Here is a 25,493-nt window from a genome sequence, read left to right on the forward strand (position 1 = left end):
GCTGTAGTTTAAGAGAAGAAGTACAAAGTTAACGATCGACGATGGCAGAGAATCAACCTACATGATAGCTCCGCATCACTGACAAATGAGCTACAAACGAAATATGGTAAATATGGTAAATTGAATTCAAAGTTTTAGTGAAAATTTTTAAATGTCAATCCAAAAAGTGACAATATTTAATGTACTTTATGATAATTTTAGAAGTGAATGTTAATTTAGCATGGGCACAACTTTGACCTGGGAAATGTGGAAACCAAAATGTAACAGAAATGTGGAAACCAAAATGTAACAACAAATGGAAAACCAGTTTTGACTTTTATGTGGGCATAAAAAGTGACAGAGAATGGCAGCCAACAGTCATCTGCATGATGTGAAATATGTTTTTGTAAGTGGACCTTAATTCATCAGTATCGGAGATAGTAAAGTGATAAAATTGATAAAACCTTACCTTGTTTTGTCTGTTTCAGTGCATCAGCTGTATGAATATCACAGATAATGAACAATATGAAAGATGACATATTAGTAGTTATCAACATCATATCAAAATAGTTCCAGGCCACCTTGACAAAAAACCTCCCCTGTGTTGAGATTCTGCGCAGCAAAGACACCAAGAGAATAATGGCAAAGATTCCATACAAAATCAAACACAGGAATGTGGTGATAGCATGAGTATCATAAACAGCATGACTGTTGAACAAATCCAGCGAACGAAACACATGTTGGGATACTTTGCTTGTACTGCTGCCTGCTTCCAAGAATTCCACTGCATATGTCATACTCCCGAAGAGTCCACCATCAGGTATATAAAGATCAAATTCCACAAGCACAACCTTTGTATACAAATCGAGCCATGAGTCTTTAGCCAGTGATTTGATAAATGCTAAAGCAGTGTCTGCAGTGTTCGGAAGGGTCGCTACATAACCGTTTGGGCTATACACTCCGTAGCGTCCTACAAAATAGGTACCATACAATGTTGTGGAATTCTGGTATATCCATGGACTTCCAACATTTGAGTTATTATGATCGGGTATAAATGGCTGCCATCTTGGGTTGAAGTCAGCTGTTTCTAATTCACCCAGCTGTTTGCACACTTCACCGTCCATTGGGAATACGCAATTTCCTGAAGAGACCAAAATCAAAACAAGTGATGACAGTCTTATATTAGAGCAAGACAAGCTGTAAGGAGGAGTTATGGACGACCAGAACGCATTAGTTGGCATTAGCAGGGATAGTGTGGGGCGTTTTAAAAGGTTTTACGCATTAGGAAAACAACACTCTAATTCTGGAAGCCTGATTCCTCTCATCATTTCGATTATACTCTGTCGTACTTTATCTGGTAACAATATCATCCGGTTATTTTTTACAGTTTCTATCTGTCAGTTTGACCGAGCAAGGGCACATCTAGGGTCGAGCACTCTGTTGTTGTGGATTGATAGTCTGAATAAACTAAGCAGTTTATATGTAAATACGAACTTTGATGATAACTGTGTAAGACATTTATAGCAGAATGCCGTTCAGATTGAAGTGCAAACTTAGCTACAAAACCAGATCAAGGTCGGACCGTGTCTACGTGAACGTCACAAGCGACCACATCGACCGTCCTATCGATGCTAAATGCCGGGGCGGAACGACGCACACATATATACGCGTACTATACGTACGTTCGCGCGACCTGCGCTGTGTTGTTTTACATAATGATATATATGCATAAGGGTGTGCAAATCATTTCTGGACGACATCATTTACCGATGAAGTGAGTCGAATTCCGTCGCGAAAACGACGTATGAAAGCTGAAATGGCATCGTAGCACGAATCAAGTTATGAAAATGACAGACATGTAGTAGATATTCGAAATATGACCGAGAATAAATGCGTCGCTAATCCTGACTATGTGCGTTACAAATTGCCGTTATCCGGTAGCGATTTTGCATGTTCAAACGTCGCAAACTACGCTAATATAGCAAATGCCGTTCTGTAGTTTCGTCATGCGCAGAAGAAAGGACATATTTTTTTATTTCTCTCCTAGTAAAAACCTTCCAATATAATATAAGAATATTTAAGTTTTTTTTCAGTTTTAGTGAGGGTCATTCAATAGAACCCGAAAGATTTTTTTTCAACTGTGCATTTCTTTTTACGTGAACAAGCCTGGCAGGTCAAGGGTTACATTTTCACATTTTTTTCTTTGTTTTCATTCTATATTTTACTTTCTATCGTCTGTGAGTTACATTGCAAAAATTTAAAATTTGTTTACCTTTCGCCGACGTTTTAGAGGGTAATAGTATCTGTCCTCCCCCCTGTCCCCCTTTTTTGTAACGCACATCGTCAGGTTCCATGTTCATATGAGCATACTCTTGTATATAACATTTCTGAGGCCGGGACAGCACATGCAGCAGACGACAGTCATAGCACGTACCATTGTAATTCTCCGCCACACTTCGAATACGCGCTTCATAATTGCAGTAAATACGCGCTGGTAAGAACTCTGCCGTGCATGCCGTGGTGCAGAATGACCGGATGTGAGAGAAAGAATAATCAATTGGGTCAACCAGCTGAATGCGACTGTTTTTATTCTCTTTCGTATTAATGATACATCATTTCTGTCGAGGATATTAATCCGTGGCATTTTTAGGCCAACCGAATTTGAATGTCGAAATCGAAGAAGGAATTCTCAAATATCGTCATATTTCTTTCCGTGATTGTCGTTTTTAGCGTTGGCATTTCCAACATCGGATTTTACATGTAACGCCGTGCATTACGCGGCCAGCTTATATTTGATGATGATATTAGAGAACGAAACGCGTATTAGCTCGAAATCCGGCACATATGCAATGTTCGCACGAAACAAGTGAGAAGATGTAAAGACCATCGCTTGGCAATATGCTAGGAATAAATTGAATATCGAAATTTGGTGTAGAACAGGAAGTTAATTCATTTGTCAATGTTTCATTTGTAAAGGCGGAGCCTCCTTTAACTGAAAAGGGCGCGAAGCCGTTGTTGAGTTCACTGTGTAAGTGGACACCAAATAGGCAACACGCGGGCACACGCTCCAGAAAATGCCACTTTTTATTTTTTTTCCGTCCGCAACAGGGCAGAAAACCACCAAGCAGTCAGCGCGAAGCTGCTGCCGATCAAACTCTGTGGTTATATTCAAATTCTAACGTAACTGGAAGACGATTTTTTTAGGAAATTCGAGCGTTGATGTTGGGGAATCAATGACCGTTGGCGATTTGAACCGACCGTCAATCAAACGCTAACCTTGTATAAACTCTGTTTGCAGGATTAGCAAAAAAAGCGAAAAGGTTGAGATCAATTTGTGTAATTAATGGTATAGAAATCAAACATCATACTGGCCAAGTGTTTGACTGGGAGGAGAACTCCACTAGTGCGAGAACCTGGAATTGAAAATTGCGGCTTTGATGTTGACCTTGACCTGGCGTCACAAGTCGGACGGCTATGCCAAACATAATAAGTTTTACAGTAAATGGAAATTCAGTCAGGCATATTTAATTACAAACGAGTTACTCTCCTTTGTTTCCGAAACAGACGGCACATGGTCACCATGCTCCCCCCCCCCCATCCCAATAGAGCTGTTATTGAGTTGCGTTTGCCAGAGTGGACAAAGTTTCAGGGTAACTACTTTTAGGCTAGATGCGTTCCTTATTCAGAATAAAATAATTGATGGGAGTTGATAAAGACGTAATTAATTTCAGTTCTCTACAGCTCGATGTCTTTTCTTGCTTCCTTTTTTCACTTTTTCCGGGATTAAGAAGTGTCTTTATGTAACTATCATCGACTGACAGCCGTTCTAGATCCATGATAGCTGTCCTTTGTGCCAGACTTTCAGATCAGCTTCAGGCTGAGTTAACAGCGGCTCAGCATAGACACTAACTTTGCAGTTTTATCAGAAAGTATCACAAGGGCAGGAAGGAGCGCGCTTTTTACATGTACACACCAGCTATTGAGGAAACAGTCGATAGTATAGGCGTGGATGGATGTATCGTCTAAAATGTATCAGTGAGACGGGATTATCACTAAAAATGTAACATTGTCGGGTCCAAACCAATATCGAAAATCGCATATCCGAAATAAGGAGCAGTGTATCAAATTGCAATATTCGATTTTGTTGCGCGCATAAGACAGAACACGTCGCACAAGAGCGACTACTTCATGCGCAATATTGCTAGTCAACACTGGTAAACATCAATATTTAAAGCCGATTCCACACAAATGTTTTTCTCTTTCCAAACTAGAAAAATGCCTGGCCGCAAAATGTATCGCGCACCTCGCGCAATTTAAATTAGCTAATTCGTTCACAAAATCGCAGCGGTTTATGTAAAATTAGCTTGTAAACGTCATTTCCTTGGGTCTGAAATCTGTGACAAAATGCAATTTAGACATAATTTATCATGTCTTTCTCTGATTTCCACATCGAAATATGGTTGGCCTAATAATGCCACGGATTGATAATATTTTTTAAATCACAATGTTAGTTCTCCGGCGGCAATAGAAACTAAAATACGAAATAATGTTTAAACGCTTATACAATATCATTTAAGAACAACAGAATGCCCGTGATATAGGCGTCATTTAGGCCTTTCCCGTGAAGCCGGTCGCACATTGGAATGGCATCAAGGGAGGACAGCCTGTTGCCTTGGACATCCCTACTGCTACAGCGGGTCACAAGGTGTTGTAGCGATCTGGAAGGTGGCCCGCAGTACCTTGCATGATCACGTGTCAGGTACCCCTTGCGGGATCCACCGTACCGGTACATCGGGTAATACAGTACCAAGTTCCCCAGACCCGCAACAGTAACCCCATGGAATTTTATCGATTTGATCATCAAAGCACTAAGAAAATGAAAAAAAAACCTGAGATACAGATCGATGTGTGAGCTGCTGCGACTGCATCATTTCTTGGCCATCACCGTAGGGTGTTTCAGGTGCTAAACCACACCGCTGTTACCCCACGGCAAGATCGATATTTTTTTAGCATACGATGAAAATGGTGGTGGTTGGTTGGGAATTCTATGGAGTGGCCGTCAGTGTTGTGAGGGCTGAAATGGTTGGAATGTAGGGTGGCTTGAAGGACATGTGATGGTGTAATTGAAGTTATGTAACAGTGTTATCAGATTGATGCCATGCTTGGCAGGCATGGCATGTGCGCTCGAAGGGAACAGAAGAGAGAGGTTGATGCGATCATAATTAGCGTGTTACAGAACCATATGATAGACAGGGTAATGATTTGACCCTACGATGAAATGGACTGGCCGAATTAGTAGACTTGACCTCTCTCTCTGTATCATTTCCCGAGTAAATCATGATTATAGCAGAGTCGCACATCCAGTACTCGGAATGGTGACTGAAGGTGTTATCATTATGCTCATAACGGGAATAGTTCAAATAAAATGGATTTTATATACCTTGTGTGCCATGCCTGTGTTAGTATGTTTCTTTTCTTTTATTTCGGATTTGCATTCAGAAGTAAAATATTTGCTTCCTTTATGTCAAACAAGAATTTTAAAAAGTGAATTATTTTATTTTTCAGAACAAATACTCCAGACACACATTCACTCATACTGTTTGTTTACCAAAATGAAGTATGTTTGCTTTCACTAGGTCACTCTTACAGGTCATGCAACCCATTTGCTTCTGACAAATTCAGGTCGCATCTTCATATATAACCTGTAGGCCTATAATGATATTGCTACCAAATAAAGGGCGTTGTGTGATCGAGCAAACTTGCCTTTAAGACAATTTAGCAATTGAGATATTACCTTTTGAAAATTTATGTGACAATGTATATTGTGGAAAACTTCAGGGCATTTCAAATGCTTCATCAATTCACACTGCACTTGCTTGTCTGTCTAAATAGTGATGTTAGTAGGTTTCTAGATTTGTCGTGGAATGCTAGTATTTCATCGGCCTTTTTTACAGATAATGTAAACAATTACTCAGTTTTGAGAAAAGTATCAGTGAATTATTCTTTTCTATGGACGGTCATGCTCTGAAAATACTTTTATGTGAATTTCCATCAGTCCAACGCCTGTTACTTCTATTCTGTGCATGCTGCAGGTTTTATAGTTTCCTTAGGGCTTACAAGAATTTGGTTTGTAACTTTTCTATGGTATTTTATATTTGGAAATTCTGTGTTCCTTTAGTTTTCTACGGTTGTTTTCTGTTAATTTCATTTTCGTCATTTTTATTTACATTTTACCTTGTCTGAAATATGGCGAGCAATAGCAATAAACAACAACAACATCACAATGATTCTTTTTTCCCATTTTGTTGATGAAGTAAAATGTATACCATAAGCAGAGGAACAATATGTCAAACACATCGTCCCATCAACTTGATCAAACACGGCCCCTCCGCAAAAGGTAACAATGCGATACTATTAGAATATAGCCATCGGGGCGCGGTCTACTTGTGCCCAGGATACTAGGAAAAATCAATCTAATAAGTCATTTATATCATCTGCAGTTGCTGTTCAAATATGTCTGATTCCATCCGGAAAACCAGTGCAACCACCTAATCAAGTAGGAACTTTTAATACAGCGCTGTTTTATTTTTTAGCTACCTAGTGTTGTATTGTATGGTGTTGTCCGTATTTTGTGTTTGTAAAGATAATTTTCCATGTTTATAGACAGTAAAGTAAATGTGATCTTATCTTATCTTATCTTCGAAGCACCCGATATGTCAACAGGATGCATCTTGTCCGGCAATCGACTGTCGATGACGTCATACCAAGCTATAGTGTCATTTCCAAGCAAGGGCAATATTGGCCTATTGTCATATACCTACATTTTCGTGCCCGTGTAAAGCTATGGGGCAAAGCGCCCTCTCATCCGTGCATTTAAGTTTAACGGCCCGATGAACAAATATTGGCAATTGCGTGCATTTCTGAACTACCTCGATTCTGGTTAGTACGCGCGTTGCTATCCGCAAACGTTCCATTCCATTCGTACACAAAGCCAATGCGAGAATAAGCCCCTTTACAGTTCCGCAGACCATAGTTGCGCGTGGGAACAGTGGAGCCGCGACGGTGACATCAGCTTATATTTCCTGTCCTGTGTATACTAAGTGCGTGCCTATTCAGTATAAATTACATTAAATTGACATCACGTTTTTGTCATTCTTACACCTCGATTTCAGCCTGGATCTCTGTTGGTCACGTAATAGTGCACATGATGCTTAAGCTTTGCGCGTGTTTTAGAATTCTGCAGGTAAACAAATGACGTCATTATGTATGTCAATTCCCGACTGGAAGCGGCCATCGCATTTATGAAAATTTGACATAAATGGCGATGAATTTTTGATATCGCACTCTTTTTATCTCATAAGCAATGTAAACTACACATTTCTCATTCCATAAGGTGTATGATAAAACATTAACAGCCCTCATACGACTTTTGCGGCGCTTGCAATTGGTCGTATGCCGTACAGGCCCTTCCGCCGTACGACTTCGGGCCCCAAAAGCCGCAAAAGTTTAGTCGAGCTCCTTTTTCGCGGAGAAATTTACCGGAATCGGATATTAGTTATTCAATAATTGAACCACTCTTTTAGGGGTTGGGATTTGGCCAAGCGATTTTGACTGTGATGTCTTCGCTAAGTGACTGAATTCACCTAAACCAAACTGAAGTCTACAACATTAGTATTCCTAGATGGGAAAGATTTATGATCTGTTGTTCTTCAGCCGTTCTCTGATCGAGAAAAATTCAGTGCGCAACCTCGTATCATTGCCGGTCAGTAGTCATGTCTCTTGTCGCTTTGTGTGCGTCAGTAGGCGGTCGATGTTATTTCAACACAGACTGTAAAGTTCGGATCATTTTTATTATTCTCAAAGTCCATTTTCTAATGATATCAAGTCTAAAATTATACTGAGGAGTTTATTTCTTTTTAAATAAAGGCTTACAATTAAAAGCAGCCTAATAGTTCCCGGTGTCTTACTTTCATGCTCACTCTTCCAACATGGCCTCCGTTACTATCTATGTTCGTTGTGTGGAGACTCAACGTATTTAGGGTTTTGGGGGGTTTTTTTCAAATTGGTCAAATTGGATTTAATAAGACTTCCGCACCAATCTATTTGCAATTTCAACATGTTTTGTATTATTCGTATTTAGAGAGCAAAAACCACATAAGATTCAAAAACGAGATAGGCACTATCACCTTTTATATTTTGAAACTCGAGTTACGGTCGCACGGCGTACAGGCCCAAGCATGTTCGGGCCTTTCTGCCGTACAACCACAGTCCGCAAAACCCGTAGGAGGGCCGTAAAGAAAATTTTGGAAACAGAAATACACGTGTTAGACGTCCTGTATACAAGTGATATTAAAACTTTAAATTTACAAAATATGTAACTGTAATGCAACTTGGTCGTGAACAACTGCAACAGACCGACCGAAATGCTGTCAATATACTGCAGCAAATCATGGGCATGCAGGATCTAGCTACAATTACAACAGTGGTGTCTCAGGATGGTACAGTCACCTCTAATGCTGTAACGGTATGCAACAACCACAATACCACAGCAAACATTAGTAGCTACATCTGAGGGACAAAAGATGTCCCCGGTATGCATACTTTTGCCACTTGCAATTGTAATGCTTTTATTCACCAACAGACACAACCTAAGAAACGCAATGGCATGAAAAGTTATTATGCGTACAAAATATGATAGAAAATCGAACTCTGCCGAAGAAAATATAATAAATTGAACGAACATAAATATGTTCATAACTGCACCATTTTGAATTAGTAGCTTTTAAGCGAGTGGATGACTTTACTATGTATTGATTTCATGAAAGATAAAACATGCTGTATGGAATTGTATTAATATCTTAAATGATCATTAGCACATACCCCTTTTACTTCGTTGTTGTCTGATCCGCGGACTGCCTATCCTGAAGGAGCGACCGTCGTTGGTAACGTATGATTGAAGATTTTTATTGGCTTGATAAATGTTCTTGATGAATGTGTTGTCCATCCATTGAAAGAAATGTTCAATTCTCCGAATCTAAAACACGAAGTGGTTGAAAAATCATCTCATGCAGTAACTTTATCTGAGTTAAATTTCTAGCCCTACGATATCTTTCAGGTCGGGTATAAATCCGCAGAAGGCACGTGTTGTGTGGGGGTCATTTGGCATTTGATCCGTACACAGACGTAGGTGCCGTGTTCCCCGCTCACGCGACCGACGACTAGAAACGATTGACGACTAGCCCACGGCGTATTGATATTATTCTAAAATACTTCAGAAGTTTCAACGCAGATTGTTGAGGAAATCTCCTTTTACTTTACAAAAATAATGATTTATTGACTTGTGCATGAGATTACTATTTTATTCCCTTAGTAACATTTTTCTTCGTTCAGCTCGGACAATACTCGTGACGTAATTACAGTGTCACCACGAGTCGAACACGGTCATTAGGTCACTCGTATTTTCCCTCGCTGGTAGAGGAACAATATTAGGGAATAATATCTACTTATCACATCATAGGTTTGTAAATACCTTCATGAAGTTTGTCTTGCCATTGACGTAGGTATTTTGCACATTGCTATTCATGTGGTATGCAAGTGGGTCTCTGACGTGAAAGCAGAGTACCATGGTTACTGCAATGAACACGCAGTACACAAGTATCCCATACAGCACTGCCATCATTTTCTTTTCTCTCGTTCTCCTCAGTCTTATCTTACGCACTTCTTCAGCAGTTAATGGACAAAAAGGACTGTCCTGGTAAAGATCTGTTGCAGTGAATATCCACACCACAACCATTGTTATAAATTATAATAGAAGTTTGCCGAAATTGTAATAATTTTGACAAAGAACAGCCAGCAATCCTGGTCATAAATTCATACTTTGCTTACCATTGCCATATTACACTAGGAATATCATTTTTAAATTTAACTCTCAATTTAAGACAATATCAAATGCGCAATACGAATACCTTTTTTGATGCTTAAAATGTCGGAATCAGTATCTTGGAAAACCTGTCGAATCTGGACAAGCTTCATAACATCTCCAACTAAGATGATAACAGACACGAAAACAAATATAAATTAGAAAAGTCATTACCAGATTCAAAATTTCGCTGCTTATCCGATTCTGCGCCTTCATTCTCACTTTCTAATGGGTCTATAGGAACATCATCATTGTCCGCCGTAGTTTGGTTATGTATCAGAAGTGAAAGTAATGCTGCAATCACTATTGCCTAAAAGAGAAACACAGCGACGAACAGTTGTTGTCAAACAATGCAATCGACTGGTAAAATCTTAGAGGGCATGTCATAATAAGTTTTATAAAAATCTCAAAATACCCTCCCCACGACAATATGAAATTAACTATGAGATGATGTTGCCAGTCGAACAAACAAACCAATTAGACTGCGTAAAATGCACTAATTGTTCTATTATAATGGCATCAAATTCCAAACCCATAGTACCCATACTCTAATAAAGTAGTAAGCGATCACATTCAAGGTGCTAAAATGTGTATGTGAGTATGAGATGAATGCGAAGAAATATTTCTCCAAAAGACGCAGAGTCAAAGTCCATTGCCAGACAACAGGGTCTCAGGCTTTTAGAAGTATGCTTGAGCAAAAACGAAGGCCATGTGCATGGTTTATTTTTTATTCGATTAAAAATTTCATTTCTAATTGAATTTGTTGGGTGGAAATTTATGGAAACTTGGGGTCAAAACAACAATCGCAAAATGAGCGATAGTTTTAGTCCGATATTATACTGTTGATGTTACCATGTAGATTAACAATACACAAAATAATTTTAAAGTTACTTTTAGAATTTATAGATACATCGCACGAAGGAAAATTTGAAGATCTTAAGCTTAAGGACAGGAACTTTTGTGGTAGATAGAGACTAACATAGTAGTCTTAATGCAGGTTAGAAAGATCATTTTAGTGCTTCTTAATGTCGGCTACGATTGCTGGTAACACAGGCACGCTCTTTTAAGAAACAAGCATTGCTGTATACCAAACATCATTGTCGCTGATAAGGCAAATCGACATCATTTGCAAATACGGATCATCCTTCTAAGAGAATGTCATGTTGCGAAATTTTTCACCACTTTTTGAATTTGCAAAAATATTACATATCAGAAGTACATTTTATAGACCTATACCTCTTCACTAACCTTTAAGGGTTCAATGAAAAATACTGATTCAACGAACGACGTCACACATGAGCTTAACCATTCTGCAGATTTTTCTTTGCCCCATGCCATACTGTACAGGATAACAAAAACAGCAGATGTGGTAGTCACAAGAAATACTCCTGCCCAGCCAATATAGATACACCACCAAGGTAGCATACACGAAGCTTTACTTTCAATGAGTGTGTTCAATTCAACCGTTTTATCAATTCTTCTTCGATGTTGATACTCTATTCGTCTCCGCTTTCTGCTCAAAATATCAAGAAGTCGTCCACACCACCTCCCAATGATTGTATCACCAGTTGATCTGCGACTCTTCCTGAATACATTTACGATGATAACATTCACGGGAAGGACAACCAAACCACTAACTGTACCGATATAGATTTGCTGGAGTGAAAACTTGATTGGACCAATTTGCACCATAGTGTAAGCAACCTTCTCTGCTTCACTGTTGGTCTTGTAGAACATAGCATTTGAAATCAAGTAGGCAAACAGCAGTGACAGGCAACATGACAACCGCTGAACACGAGTGAATGTGCTTCTTGTAGGTCGAAGGAAAACAGAAAACCAAAGGTAGTCATCTGATAGGCTTTTCTGACGTTGTAAACCAAATCTGTTGTTAAAATTTAGTAGCTCGTCATTACCAGCAACTGTAAGAATACGATCAATCTTTCCATCACCTTTATCGACAGCAAGCCAGTGATTACACGGAAATATGTACCTGTAGAAAGAAAAATAAAAAATATGTTTTGCATGAATATAATAAGAGGCAAAATCTACTCATGAGCTCGATATTAGGGGTCATCATGAAGCGCCTACTTGGCGCTGTAATAAGGTTTGATAAAAGAAAGATGGTTCACAAATATTAGGTAGGAGATATATGTGTACAATTCAGTTATGGTACGGTAAGGACTAAACCAAGATGTTCCAATGGAAGCAAATGTACAAATATTGACGTTGTTAAAGTATCAGACATTCTAGTGGTTGTACAAAGCTGTTGTTCAAAGACGGTGCCATGATACTGTGATGATCAACAGAGTTACAGTCTTACCACTTCTTGGTTTGAAGATCAACAAAGCTGACACGATTTAGGAACCATGAGGCATCGTCACCAAGGCCTGAAGAGTCATGCCAGATGTGGAGATACAGGAGTCTACCTAGGTTCTTAGGAACATGCATCAAAAAGTGATTGACGCTGCCACCTGAGAAAACCTGTCGTACAGAATCATGAAGAAATTAATATTCGAAGCAATATTTGTCATTAGAATAATTTAATCTTTCAACATTGTTATTCAATTTTGATGTGACAATAATATCAAAATTAACATTCCATTTTCACGCTAATATGAATATACAAGCAGAACATACTGGGCACTGAGTTGTAATTGTAAAATTCAATAATTTCCTTCAAAAATGATATAAATTCTCAGCTTTTATGAACGTGTCACTTTGAATGAATTCTGTAAGAATCGTGTAAATGAAATTACTGATCTACTGCCTAAATTAGTAAACATAGTCAAGACGTAGTCTAAATACCTTTCCAAAATTGTCTTTCAGTTGTCTAATAACAGTTTCACTGTTTTCTCCGACAAGTTTAAAATAGATATTCGACCTCGTTCCACTTTGCCTGGTAAATCCGGTATGTACAGTCATGTGATAGATGACATCATCCCCTTGTCTGTTATCAATCAAAGGACTTGCGCTCCACTGCAAATAAACAAGTTCATTTATGACATCAACAATATCCATTTCATAAAAGATGCCATTGTGCTTGCAATTCCACTCAAAGCATGTCAGTGTTGATGCCTTTGCGAACCCTGATTAAAGAGTTGATAATATCCCTGTTTTGAATGAAATAGTCCTTGTTTGTATTTTACGCAATCTTCAAAGCGATGCATATTGAAGCGTATATTAAAATCAGAGTATAGTATCGATGTATCTACGGAATCTATGGAATCAGTTCAAACACCTCTGTGGGTGTTAAATAGTAAAAAGTCGCCGCCTGGCATCAACATTGGTTTTTATCATAACACAAATTCATAGCAAAATGGCATATTGGCCTTGCAAAGATGTCGGACTGTCTCTCGCTTGTACCATAGGGCAGCCTGTCAGATCCTCTAACAAAACACAATAATGCGCAATTGCAAAGCATGGGCTTATGTTCTTTCACTAATTTAAACAGAAATCGGTCCATGCATGTCTTAGGTACAAAAAATCGAAAAAGCGGCCACTTTATGACCATTTTAGATCGTATCAAAATGGAATAAATTTGCATATGTATGATATAGAATTATATCATTTTACCAATTTTAAAAAGAATAAAGTCAGATTCATTTGCACAGTTTCCTGTTTATATCTCTTTATATTTATTTGCACACCTTGCATTATTGACCCTACATTTATTAGCGTCAATCTATGATCATTACATTCGCGAACGAAGTACAATACAGCAAAAATGCGAGTTTTGTCACACTGAAGACTAACCATGATATTTGTAACCGAATAAACCATTTCCATTATCTTTTAGTCGATAATTTCCAGGATATGCGGTTGACAAGTTTCTGTTGATCGGTCAGCTACTCTACAAGACTTCTGAGTATGCTTGTGTGATTCCTAAGTCAATAATCGCGCGTGTTTTGTTCAAATTTTCACGCGAGAAATGTTTCAAAAATAACCATGGGTTCCCGATTGATCTCTCTATAGTCAATGATAAAAAAAGCTGTGACTAGACATTGAATGAGAATGTACGACATTTTAAGTCCAAATGTTCTTATTTGTTATGATATAATACCGGGAAAATCACACTTGCTGAAATGTATATTGTACAAATGAAGGCATTACAAAACATATCACTGCCTAAAAGTTAGGTTTAATTTAAGCGAATTTATTTTGCCATTAAGGAGGCATCTCCTTCTTCAAACGATTTGTCCTTGGTCGGTACAACGATGAACGTAAAGCATGGAGTAGCCCCTGGGCTTTCCCAAGTCGTGTCACATACATATCAATACAGAGTACTACGATTGGATTGATAAACGTAAGTAGACTGTCGCGTTAGCTTGGAGGTTATCGAGGAATTCAAGCGATAAACTCTGACAGACAGTCGAGATGGGATGATTGCTCGGCCAGCTGGTAACAGCCATGTAGGCCTGGAATCAGCCAGGCGACTAGGAACAGTCTAGGAGGTAGTATACCAACCAACAGGCTGCATATTTTAATTGGCTTTCTCTCACAATGGGAAAGGAGAGTATTTCCTTTGCCATGAAATTTATACTTTATAAGAGGATAAGATATTTCTTTCAATCTCGAATATGTTCGAATCCATCAGTTCAAACGAAATTTCAAAGTGGACTTCGTACGTGCTGTCATATTGCTTCTACTGTGTAGGGTGATGTACTGCTATGAAGATTACGTAATGGCGTCTCCTTTTCCTTTTCACCCCTTCGTGTAAAACTAATGGTATTCGTGGTTTATTTAGATGGGTGAATTAAGTGTCAAGGTTCTTTATTCCATTCCTCTAGCCACAGACACCGAGAGTTTCCTCCCCAAAGTTTATTAACTAATAGCTGCTAACGAGTTGTCTGGTCATGGCGATAGGCCTCTGCCTTTCCGATCAATAGAAAAAATAATGGAGGGGTTAGGGCCGCTAAATAACAGATATGGAGGATAATTAAAAAAATTATACAGAGAGAGCGACTGTAACGTATAGGCGCATAAATGATATGGGTAAGAATCGATAAAATGGTTAATACATGATATCTATTTATTATTTTTTTTTTGGCAGATTCATTGTTTTCAATACCCTGTGGTGACACCAGAGAATTGGTTTGAAGCAAAGATTGGATGCAAAACAATTGCTTATCTTTAGAATTTACTAACTTAGACACATTAAGCCTTTTACATTAAGCCTTATGTTGTTGTTTTTTCAAATGATCCGTACTTTTCGTAGGATACCGAATGTTACGCCATGAAGGAAATATTTGACCTCACAAATCATCATGCCAGTACCAATTTATAATGCATGGTTACTAACTGATATTGAGTAGTTCTATGTATCACGGTAAATAATGACACCACTACCTTTAACAAGTCTTTCTTGTCCTTTCTTCGCAGGGGAACCAGAAAGATGAAGTATGCAATCAAGATTGCACACACTGTACAGATGACAAGAGGATTATCGTGAAGATTGGAGAATGACAAAGTCTCCCACGGTATTGTGTTGACGGGTACGTAGAAAGAATCAATGCCAAAGTTTGTCAGATGATTACAGAGGCATGTGGTTTCCCATGGTAGAGATAGTGGATCAACCTAATAAATGTAGAAAAATGATGTTAAAAGGTTATCAATACGGCTAGTTTTCAATCGGATTCGAACCCACAACATACGGCATCAGTCGCCTAGCTGAGAGGCCACAGAGAGAACCGCTCAGCTAAATCTCCACTCCAAAAAAAGAGTGGTTCAATAGCCGGCTAAGTTGTTACATTTTTCTGACTGAGACCGCTCAACACGTTGTAGAGTTCGTGAAGCACTCACGCACGCATGCTCACTATCATACATCGCACATACACACTTTATCAAAGCGAAGTAACTAATTTCATCGCTTTAACTGGGCGAACAGAATCGTTAGATTTCCTTGACCTTTCAGCTACTGACTCGTGAAAGCCTAATGAATTCCACCGTAGAATATATGTCACGATTGATCAGGATTGCTATTGCCCACCGTTATCCCCTTGACAAAAAAATTGGAAATTTAGAAACCAATGATCTACCAACTTTCAATCAAGTATGCCGTGCGCCTTCTGGTAGTGCACAATTATGTTAATATGTAAATACCTTGCAACCATTTGGAATCCACTTCTCTGACTTCACATTCCAGTGCTGACAGGTAGATGTATGAATCTTGAATATATATGATTGTGAAGGTTGTCCTACAATGGGGTGTCCACTTGCATCTAATGCATGGAAATAAATACACAGTTGGTGAGTAATTTGCTCTTCATCCTCTGTTATATTATGTACTGTCATCACTATATGATATATTTATTTTGTCGTCTTTTAAAATCACTTGACGCCAGAATTATTACTTATGAGTGCATACATTATTAAATTACTATCAAAACCAAGAATATAATTTTATGCTACTATTACAACAAACAAGTCATAAATAAACTGAAATCGAAAGCTAGCGAAATACATAAACCGTGAAAATATGTAAATATGCTTGTGTCAACGAAAGATTAGGGCACTTAATCGTAAATTACATAGTGTTCGCTGCATCACTTGTATAACAGAGCTTTCAATGATATTGTGATTAAGAATTCTAGTTTTTATTTTGAGTAATCATCATGGTGCGATGAACATTGTAAGTAGATTATAAATTATAAGTAATAAGCTGCAGGTAAAAATTCTTTGATATCATTGTATCATCACTATACTTCATGAAATTATGACTTAAATTTGGACAATACTGAACTTTGCCGACCAATTGACCTTCTATCAATTAGGTCAATTGACCTTTTATCAAATATATATATATATATATATATATATATATATATATATATATATATATATATGTGTGTGTGTGTGTGTGTGTGTGTGTGTGTGTGTCGACTGACACATGACAATTTGCAACCACTATTTACTCGTTTACTGGACGTTCTTAGTTTATACCTAGGTATGAAATCCAAGAATATTATACTGATCATCTTGGCTTTTTTTAGCACTCAACAACAACTTGACGCCTTCTGCATGGCAGCAAGCAGTTTCTACAACATTAGTTTCGCAATATTATGTATTTGACGTCCTATGTTGTACAAATATGTTGTATAAATTCTACAATCCGTTCATTTTGTTTACATTTTGGTTTTATAGTTTGATGTGCTACGGCTAAAGCGTAGGCAGTTTTGTGCAAGTTTTTGCTATGCTAGAACACATTTCTCGCGATTACATTCATTTCCAAAAAATATGAAACACAGTAGTTTTATTTTTCCATATTAGACAATGAATTCATATCAAACCTCTACATTTTGTTAAAGAAGCGTACCGATTTAGTTATTGTATTTGACTATTATATAGATTTTTGAATAGCAACTACAGACACTTGTGTACTATTAGTACGTCTGAGTTTTGATGATGTAAATATTTTCTTTCTTCAATTTTTTTTTAGTTTCATTTAAATATTGGCATACAAACCTCTTAAACACAAAGATACTAGTAAAATTATTGTACCGTACCACCAAGACCACAAAAGTAGTTTTCGGCCAAAAATAATTACATATGCAAATTTTATTAACATTCACCTAATGTTGATGAAGCCATTCCTGGGCACTAAAAACCGAATATGAAGGTTAGCATATGCAGGGACTTCAACGAAATATATTTGACCAATGTGATACATTTTTCCCGCCAATTAGCATTCCAAAATATGGGATTATTCGAACAAACCTAAGTAGCGAAGTACGCAACCAAGAAGGATCACGACATATGGCGAGATTTTCAGTTGCAGAATGTTGATTAGCTGTGGCACTTGATTTCGAGGTAATGGACACTTAAGTAGTGGAGTGACACACACGACTAAGGTTGTTATAATATTTTCTTGTTTATACGTATACAGCCATTTTTATTTTACTCAAACGGGGAATTTATCTGGGTTTTTTTAGTATTTAAAATATAATGATACCGGGAGTCAATGTTATATTTGATTGTAGATGCAAAGAAGACAAACGTGAATGATATACAAATACCTACTTAGGCCTTTGTACTCCGCAACATTTATGAAGTAGGTTCCTCTGCTACTGACGTATTCAGCTGGAACAAAGACTTCGTACGTGTGAGCATTTAATACCAGTGTGTCATATACTTGTTCATTTCTCTGAATTATATGGGGTTTTGCACGATTGGGAAGTATATTTTGAGGTTTCCAGGCAGAAGCGAGTGTTGTCTCCATATCCTCAAATTTTAAGTCAGCAGGCACCACCATTCGTACATCGAATTTGTCAATTTCTGGTTTCACTTTATGCCTTATTAGAATTGCATACGTTGCATCTGACTCTTTGAGAGTTGAAAGGAAGAGTCTGACACTGGTTCCTTCATTGGACACCTCAAACTCATAATACTTTGGTGTAAAATAGGAATCGTTCAGCTTTGATATATCAATCACCATATCAGATCTACTTCGGTTGTCCTGTCTCATATCTTTCATAGTGAACTTGAAATCCTCAGTTGTGTTTTCCTGGTCTATGACTGTGGCATTTTCATCGTACAGTTCCATTGATATGACACTACTATTGATGTTAGAAGAACCATCCCATATGAATGGATTGACTTTATATCCAACGATCTGCAGAAGGACACAAATATATGTGTGCAAGATTGGTATGAGTTGTTGTTTCACTGCCTGTAATTTAGTCTTTCTCCTATCACAACAATTTACTCTAAAATATAAGCATCCCGATGGTTGATACATGTGCAAAATTGAGGAAAATAATCCAACCCTACTTTGCATGAAGCAGTTTAAGTATACTTTTTGTGTCAGAGTTTAGTCATACGCCAAATCATTTTATCTGGTTTGAATATGTTCAGTGTGTGTATGTACGTGTGTGTTTGTCTGTTCTCGTTAAATCTAGACGTACAGCGTGAAAGCGTGGGATAAAACAATCATATTCGGTTGTCGAACCATTTTTTAATGGATGGTGAGGTGACTTACGAGGTCTTAACTAAGTTTGGTGTGCAAAGCGCTCTGTAATGAAGATACCAAAAATATATTATATGAAGTAAATGAAGTTTTGATACTTTATGAAAATCATGACAACACAACTGAATCACACTGCTGTACGTGTATATTGAACGAGATTATCGAGAAACCATGACTGACGAGATGTAAGATTAATTGTCCATTGAACAACAATTTGACTGAATGTAATGAAGACTTAGATACAAAAAAAAAACCAAATATCAAGCTACCTGCATGTTGAGCAAATTTACGAAATAAATCATCATCAAAAAGTTTTCATGACAACTTTGCCTCTAACAGGTACGACATGGCCCGACTATACAAACGCTCAATATGCCTGATAGGGGCACGTCTATTCATATTCATATGTATCACTTTAACAGCTTGCCGTCTTGTCGATAACCAACCTGCAAATGAACTTTAAATTAAATGAACTTGAAAATCCCATTTTCTAATACTGAAGTGGATATTACTGTGAAGCACTGTTACTATACACCTCATGAACAGATTGCTTTCAATATGAAACCTTAGATATTAAAACAGTAGCGCAGAATGACGTAGATGTGTGTTTAAAATGCGATTAGAAGTAATTACTGCATATTCGCCAAACCGTCAAATTCGACTAATTTGTCAAAAATAGCGTACAGCAAGTTAAATTTGTATCAAATTTAAACAGGTAACACAGGATTAATATGCACCGCTCGAAGAGGTTGTCATGCAATACAAATCTGTGATTACCCTGTTTCCATGATAAAAAGAAAGAAGTAAAACGTCTTACTTTCATATCAATTGATGAGTGATTTTTATGGCCGAACATAGTTTGAGCAGAAGGAAGAACAAAGCTTCCAACACCAGAATCTAAAGTTTTATTTGACAACTGGTCTTCTGTTGTTCTTTCCAGCTGGAGAGAGAGTCCATTTCGTGATATGTTCACAGGTGGTTGTCCTGGCAGCATTCTCTGCAGCAGAGATTCTGATACTCTATCAATTGAATCGACGATGGCATATGTCAAATTAGAAACCTGAGAAAATAAAATAAAATGTGTGCACATTATTTCTATATTTTAAGGTTTAAGATAGGAGAAAGGGCAAGGCGACAGGCAGAAGTAACCCCAAGACAAGCCATTTACTATATTTACAATATTTATTAACATATATTAAAAGTAACAGAAAGTGTGTGCCTTCAGCATATATAGAGATACTGTATAGTAAATTCCAATTGCAATTCCAGTAAAACGTATTAGCTAGGGGGTCCTACCTATAGCTATCGTGTTGTTTGTCGTGCTATTGTCCCCTGGTCTGATTATGATATTTCCCTTAACTTATCAGTTTCCTTGTGATGTTAAAACAGAAACCAACTGTAAAACTATTAACTGTATATTACTGTGCTGTGCATGCCATGTGTCATAAAACAGAAAAATAATAACCTGCACGCTACTAAATGTTTGCACTACAAAAATATCATGTTTAAAACTCCATTTACATTAAATTATATGGGAAGAATAATAAGCGCTATTTTCTTTGCTTATATGTTTAGATAAATAAATTAAAAATTTTTCGTATGAGTTTTGAGAAACCATAATGGTTCAAGCACAAAGACTGCTGTCTTTACATCTTGTAGAATTGTCGCCAAAAATAGCCTTTTCCCTCACCTTAAAAACATTTAAAGGAATTTTCATTCGAGGCTTAAAACAAACTTACAAATTTATGCACATGGGAGGTATTTCAGAATGATAAAATAGAAAGTTCCATCAGAATTTCGATTAAAATGTATGGAAGCATGAACAAAAATCAAAGCGACCAGATAGGCTGAAAAGACCAAAGCCAAAAACCAGAGCTGAATCCTGTTAAGAAGAATTTTAGTATGTATAAATTACATTCTCAAGCTATGAATTTCAGATCATCCCAAATATAGTATAATTTACTTCTGAAATCACAGACAAAGTTACGCATGCATATTATTATTCTACATTAACCGACAGATATCAATGCACAAGAACATCAACAAATGTAGCTTAAACGATCAAGATTTCATAACAGTATCAATAACAGTGTTTTTCAATTGATACGAATCGATGCCAGTATGGCAAAGAACATTTGTCTCATGGTACTTTACAACACCCTTTCCGACAAGAATTTTTAGCAAATTGTGAAATCGTTGAGAAAATCAGTAATAATAGTTCGACCATAAAGAAATCCGAATAATGTCTTCTCATAAACCTATAACTAATGTTTGAAAGCTATTACATCAGTGCTTATTGATATCTTAATGTTTTTTACCGACGATGATAAATTGTGACTCATAAATGTACATATTATACACTAGTTGGGCATATTTGTATCGAAATAATTAACAGATTTGATAAATAGGGCTAAATCTATTATATTTACATCACCTTAAGAGAATAATCGGGACGTTGAGTACCAAATAAAGGCATGTCAATTATTAAAAGTGAACAATATTTAGTTACATTTGAGTGTGAGTGGTTGACATCGTCTTCTGTTACATTTTCCTTCAGAAAAAGGTGGTTATTAGACTGGTACAAGGCATCTATAAGATAAGATGATGATGCTACCATATCTATTCAGAAAAAATGGGAAGTAATGGAAACGATAAGCAGCTAGTCAATTACAACACAGATATTTTGCATTCAAATTAACATCACGTTTTGTCTTTGTCAGTGTGCTACATACACTGATCATGAAAGGACTTCCCAGTGTTTGTTTCCACTGCTAGCAAACTTAAGATGTTGTAACTATGAGCGACCTTGTGATCAACTTCCTGCTTTGTCCAGACAATCAAACATGCTCTATATAAAACATTATTTCAGTTTAATTATTTCAACGTGCGCGTTATCAATATCAATATTAAGATTAATACACATGAATCAGTGATTGATACACTCAACTAGGAAAGGAAACACATGAATGTACCTTCAGATGTGTTTAGAACATCATCCTGTGGTAATGACTTGTCTTCTGCCATGTTCCTTAAGGCACCAGATGTTCTTGATATTACAGTTACCATAGATTCCTACCATTGCATTAATCAAACGACATATATAAAGTATATATTTGAACAAATTGTATGCTATACAAAGCTATGGGTATAAGTTTGCGTTTTGATATAATGTCTTTTATTGTAAGTTGATGCAGTGAGTGTATCTTTTCTTTTTGCGTGACCAGGTGAACATTGTTTTGTCTAATTTATACGTGACCAGGTGCGTTCATGAATAATTTATTTTGTGGTTCTATAAATGCATACGTGTCTTCACGTCGCTTGTCTTCTGTGAGCAGCGTGATGTCCAGAAGTTCCATGGTTTGATTGCTTCCCAGTTGCTATCTTTGCCGGCGAAATTTGGACTGTTTGGTGACGATGTAATTACGTCCAGCTGTTTGCTGGCTGGACTGTTCTTCTCGTAAAAACGCTCAAGATTCTGGCGAGTGTGTGTATCAGACACTTTGGAAACGTCCTAGTCGTAAGAGTTGCACACTTTATGCTGTGATATCTACGTCGGTCGACTCAAGAACTGTATTGCCGCTGTCAGAGATGTCGCAGTCCTTATTCAAGTGTCGCACTTACTGTGTACGGACATTCGTAATGTGTCGAATCTGTTCGACTTGTGAAATAACGGACTCTGTTGCTAGATAGAAGATTTTCGACGGCGTTCAAGACCGGAGCAAATATCCGTAGTCTGTAGTCTATTTGTATAGAAACAATAATTATCGCTTTTTTGTTCACTTTTACTTACCTGGTCACGCTCAGTTTAAAGTCATTGTGATAACTTGCATTTAATTTTTCATTCATTAGTTAATGTTCATTAAATACAAGTTTGTTTATATAACATTTAATGTTTGGAGTGATCTTTGTTTGACGGACATCCCGTCCAGAAACTTTGGTTTACTTGGGTCATAACAAATTGGGGGTTCATCCGGGATCCTGAACAGAACGAGTTCGTCTCCCGTCAGTACGGTCAAACAAAGTATCGCTAAAATCACATTCAAAATGGCTGCCTCAGGTGAGTTCTATGTAGTCGAATTCGTGGAAAATAAAAACTTGTCCATTCAAGATTTAGAGCAATTGAGAAAAGCCGATTTAAGACTTGTTGCTGATCAAATTGGAGTCTCTCTGAGCAGTGGTATGAGGAAACACGAAATTATTGATATTGTCACTGGTGATTTAAAATTAGAGTTACAACCGCCAATAGAGCAAACTTTTGCTGATGGTAAATCCCTTGAAATGGCGAAAATTGAATTTGAGACTAAAAGCTGAAATTTAAGCAATGGAAGAAAAGTGGGGAATTTAAGAGAGAAAAAGAACGGGAAAACTTTGAATTGAGAAGAATGGAGTGCAATCTCAATTATCAGGGGAGCACACACACTTTGGTCTAGCACAAGAATTTCAGAGTAGGGATTTCGATGTTGCCAAGAATATTAGGCTCATCCCTAAATTTTGTGAAGATGAAGTCGACTCGTATTTCTTAGCGTTTGAAAAGATAGCAAACAGGCTTGATTGGCCTTGTAGGTACTGGACCATATTGCTAAAAAGCGTGTTGATTGGGAAAGCGCAAGAAGTATTTTTGAAAATTACGAAGTTGTTAAAAAAAAACAATTTTGTCTGCCTACGAATTAGTTCCTGGGGCCTAAAGACAGAAGTTTAGAAATCTACAAAGGCAGACATGTCAAACTTTTGTTGAGTTTGCAAGGGAAAGAGAAATTGTGGTATCGTTCACTCCAAGCTGCTAAGGAATTTAATAAATTAAGGGAAGTGATTTTGATAGAAGAATTTAAGAATAGCATCCCCTTAGATATAAAGACTCATTTGGACGAACATAAGGTGCAAGATTTGAAACGTGCGGCAGCTATTGCTGGTGATTACAAGCTCACTCATAAGAAATTTAGTAGTGGTCCGTACAATTTCAATAAATACGTTGATAATAAGCGTTTTACTTCAAAACAACAGTCTGATTCCAAACCCAAGTCAAATTCACAGGATAAAAAGAGTTCCTCTAATCAACGTTGATTTGCTATTACTCTGGTAAAGCTGGACATGTTAAGGCCCAGTTTTTTAAATGGATAAAGTATAATCAGAAGTTGAGTAAACTGGTAGCGTTGGTCAATCCAAAAGATGGGTTATCTGTTGATACTCCCTTGGCTAAAAGGTCCAAATTTCTGTTTTCCAAAACAAACCTGACAATTCTAAAATGTCCCAGAAAGTTTTGTTTCCCATGGTAAAGTTATGTCATTGGCTAGCGATGGAGAAATTAAACATGTTACTATACTAAGAGACACCTGAGCTGCTCAGTCTTGAATGTTATATGATGTTCTGCCAGGAAGTTCAAAGTGTTCCACAAATGCTAGTGCTCTTGTTCAAGGTATTGATGGTGCGTTTGTGTCTGTCCCCCTTCATGAGGTTAACTTGAAATCTGAGCTTGTCACAGGTCCTATTAAAGTAGGTGTACACGTTGTTCGTACTCTACCTATACAAGGTATAAGCTTTCTGCTAGGGAACGATTTGGCCGGGGGCAAAGTCAATGTATCTCCAGAACTCACCAAAACTCCCATTATTCATTCAGAGACAGAACAATTAAATGACACCTTCCCAGGCATATTTCCTTCATGTGTTGTAACCAGATCACAATCACGGGAAGCACAAAAAGATGAGGCAAATTCCGATGTGTCTTCAAATTCTGGAGTTTGGCTTACTGAAACCTTTTTCAAAGATTTGGACAGTGATAATTGCATGTCTAAGAATGACTTTCCAGAGAGTATGTTTACTCAGTCTGCTCTTGTTAAGGAACAAAAGGCTGATCAGGTTTTGAATGATTTGATTAAAAAGGCATGAGTAGAATGTGAAGCTACCGAAGTTCCGGAATGCTTCTATATCAAATCAGGGGTCCTTATGAGAAAATGGAGCCCACCTTCTGTTCCTTCTGATGAAGAGTGGTCAGTAAAACATCAAATAGTTGTACCTCCACGCTATCGTCTTGAAATTCTACGACTAGCTCATGAAATTCCTATGGATGGACACTTTGGCATTAGAAAAACTCAAGCTAGGGTTTTAGCTCACTTCTATTGGCCTAAATTACATCATGATGTGGTACAGTATTTCAAAACTTGTCATACCTGTCAAATGTTAGGAAAACCACAGCCATCGATTAAACCAGCTCCACTGATTCCAATCCCACCATTTGGTGAACCATTCAGTAATGTTCTTATCGATTGTGTTGGTCCTTTACCAAGAACCAAGTCAGGCAACAAGTATATTTTGACTATTTTGGACATGGCAACAAGATTTCCGGGGGCTACTCCCTTGATAAATACTACTACCAAAGTTGTGGTGGATGCTTTGACACAATTTTTCACCAGGTATGGTTTGCCAAAGGAGGTTCAATCAGATCAAGGATCAAACTTCATGTAAGGTCTATTTTAGGAAGTTATGTGTCACTTGGGGATCAATCAAGTACATTCCTCCACTTATCATCCTCAATCACAAGGGGCTTTTGGAAAGGTATCATCAGACACTCAAAAATATAGTAACAGCGTATTGCATGGAATACCCCGAGGATTGGGATAAGGGCATTTCATTTGTACT

The 25,493-nt window shown here is 37.5% G+C and overlaps 1 protein-coding gene across 1 annotated transcript in view; it reads right to left on the reverse strand.

Annotated features, from left to right (window-relative positions):
- The window catches only part of LOC139116758 (polycystin-1-like protein 2), a 68,166-nt gene that overhangs the window by 5,115 nt on the left and 37,558 nt on the right, over positions 1-25,493 (reverse strand). Inside the window, exons 13-25 of the mRNA XM_070679402.1 lie at positions 21,833-21,932; positions 21,370-21,479; positions 19,678-19,920; positions 17,915-18,506; positions 15,998-16,116; positions 15,245-15,472; positions 12,704-12,874; positions 12,219-12,379; positions 11,147-11,888; positions 10,073-10,208; positions 9,509-9,741; positions 8,860-9,013; positions 449-1,120 (exon numbers count right to left, since the gene is read on the reverse strand). Of these exons, the coding sequence (XP_070535503.1) occupies positions 449-1,120; positions 8,860-9,013; positions 9,509-9,741; positions 10,073-10,208; positions 11,147-11,888; positions 12,219-12,379; positions 12,704-12,874; positions 15,245-15,472; positions 15,998-16,116; positions 17,915-18,506; positions 19,678-19,920; positions 21,370-21,479; positions 21,833-21,932 (3,661 nt within the window). The remainder of the gene's footprint in view (positions 1-448; positions 1,121-8,859; positions 9,014-9,508; positions 9,742-10,072; positions 10,209-11,146; positions 11,889-12,218; positions 12,380-12,703; positions 12,875-15,244; positions 15,473-15,997; positions 16,117-17,914; positions 18,507-19,677; positions 19,921-21,369; positions 21,480-21,832; positions 21,933-25,493) is intronic.

Source organism: Ptychodera flava, chromosome 18, assembly GCF_041260155.1.
Source record: "Ptychodera flava strain L36383 chromosome 18, AS_Pfla_20210202, whole genome shotgun sequence".
In the NCBI taxonomy this organism is placed as follows: domain Eukaryota; kingdom Metazoa; phylum Hemichordata; class Enteropneusta; family Ptychoderidae; genus Ptychodera; species Ptychodera flava.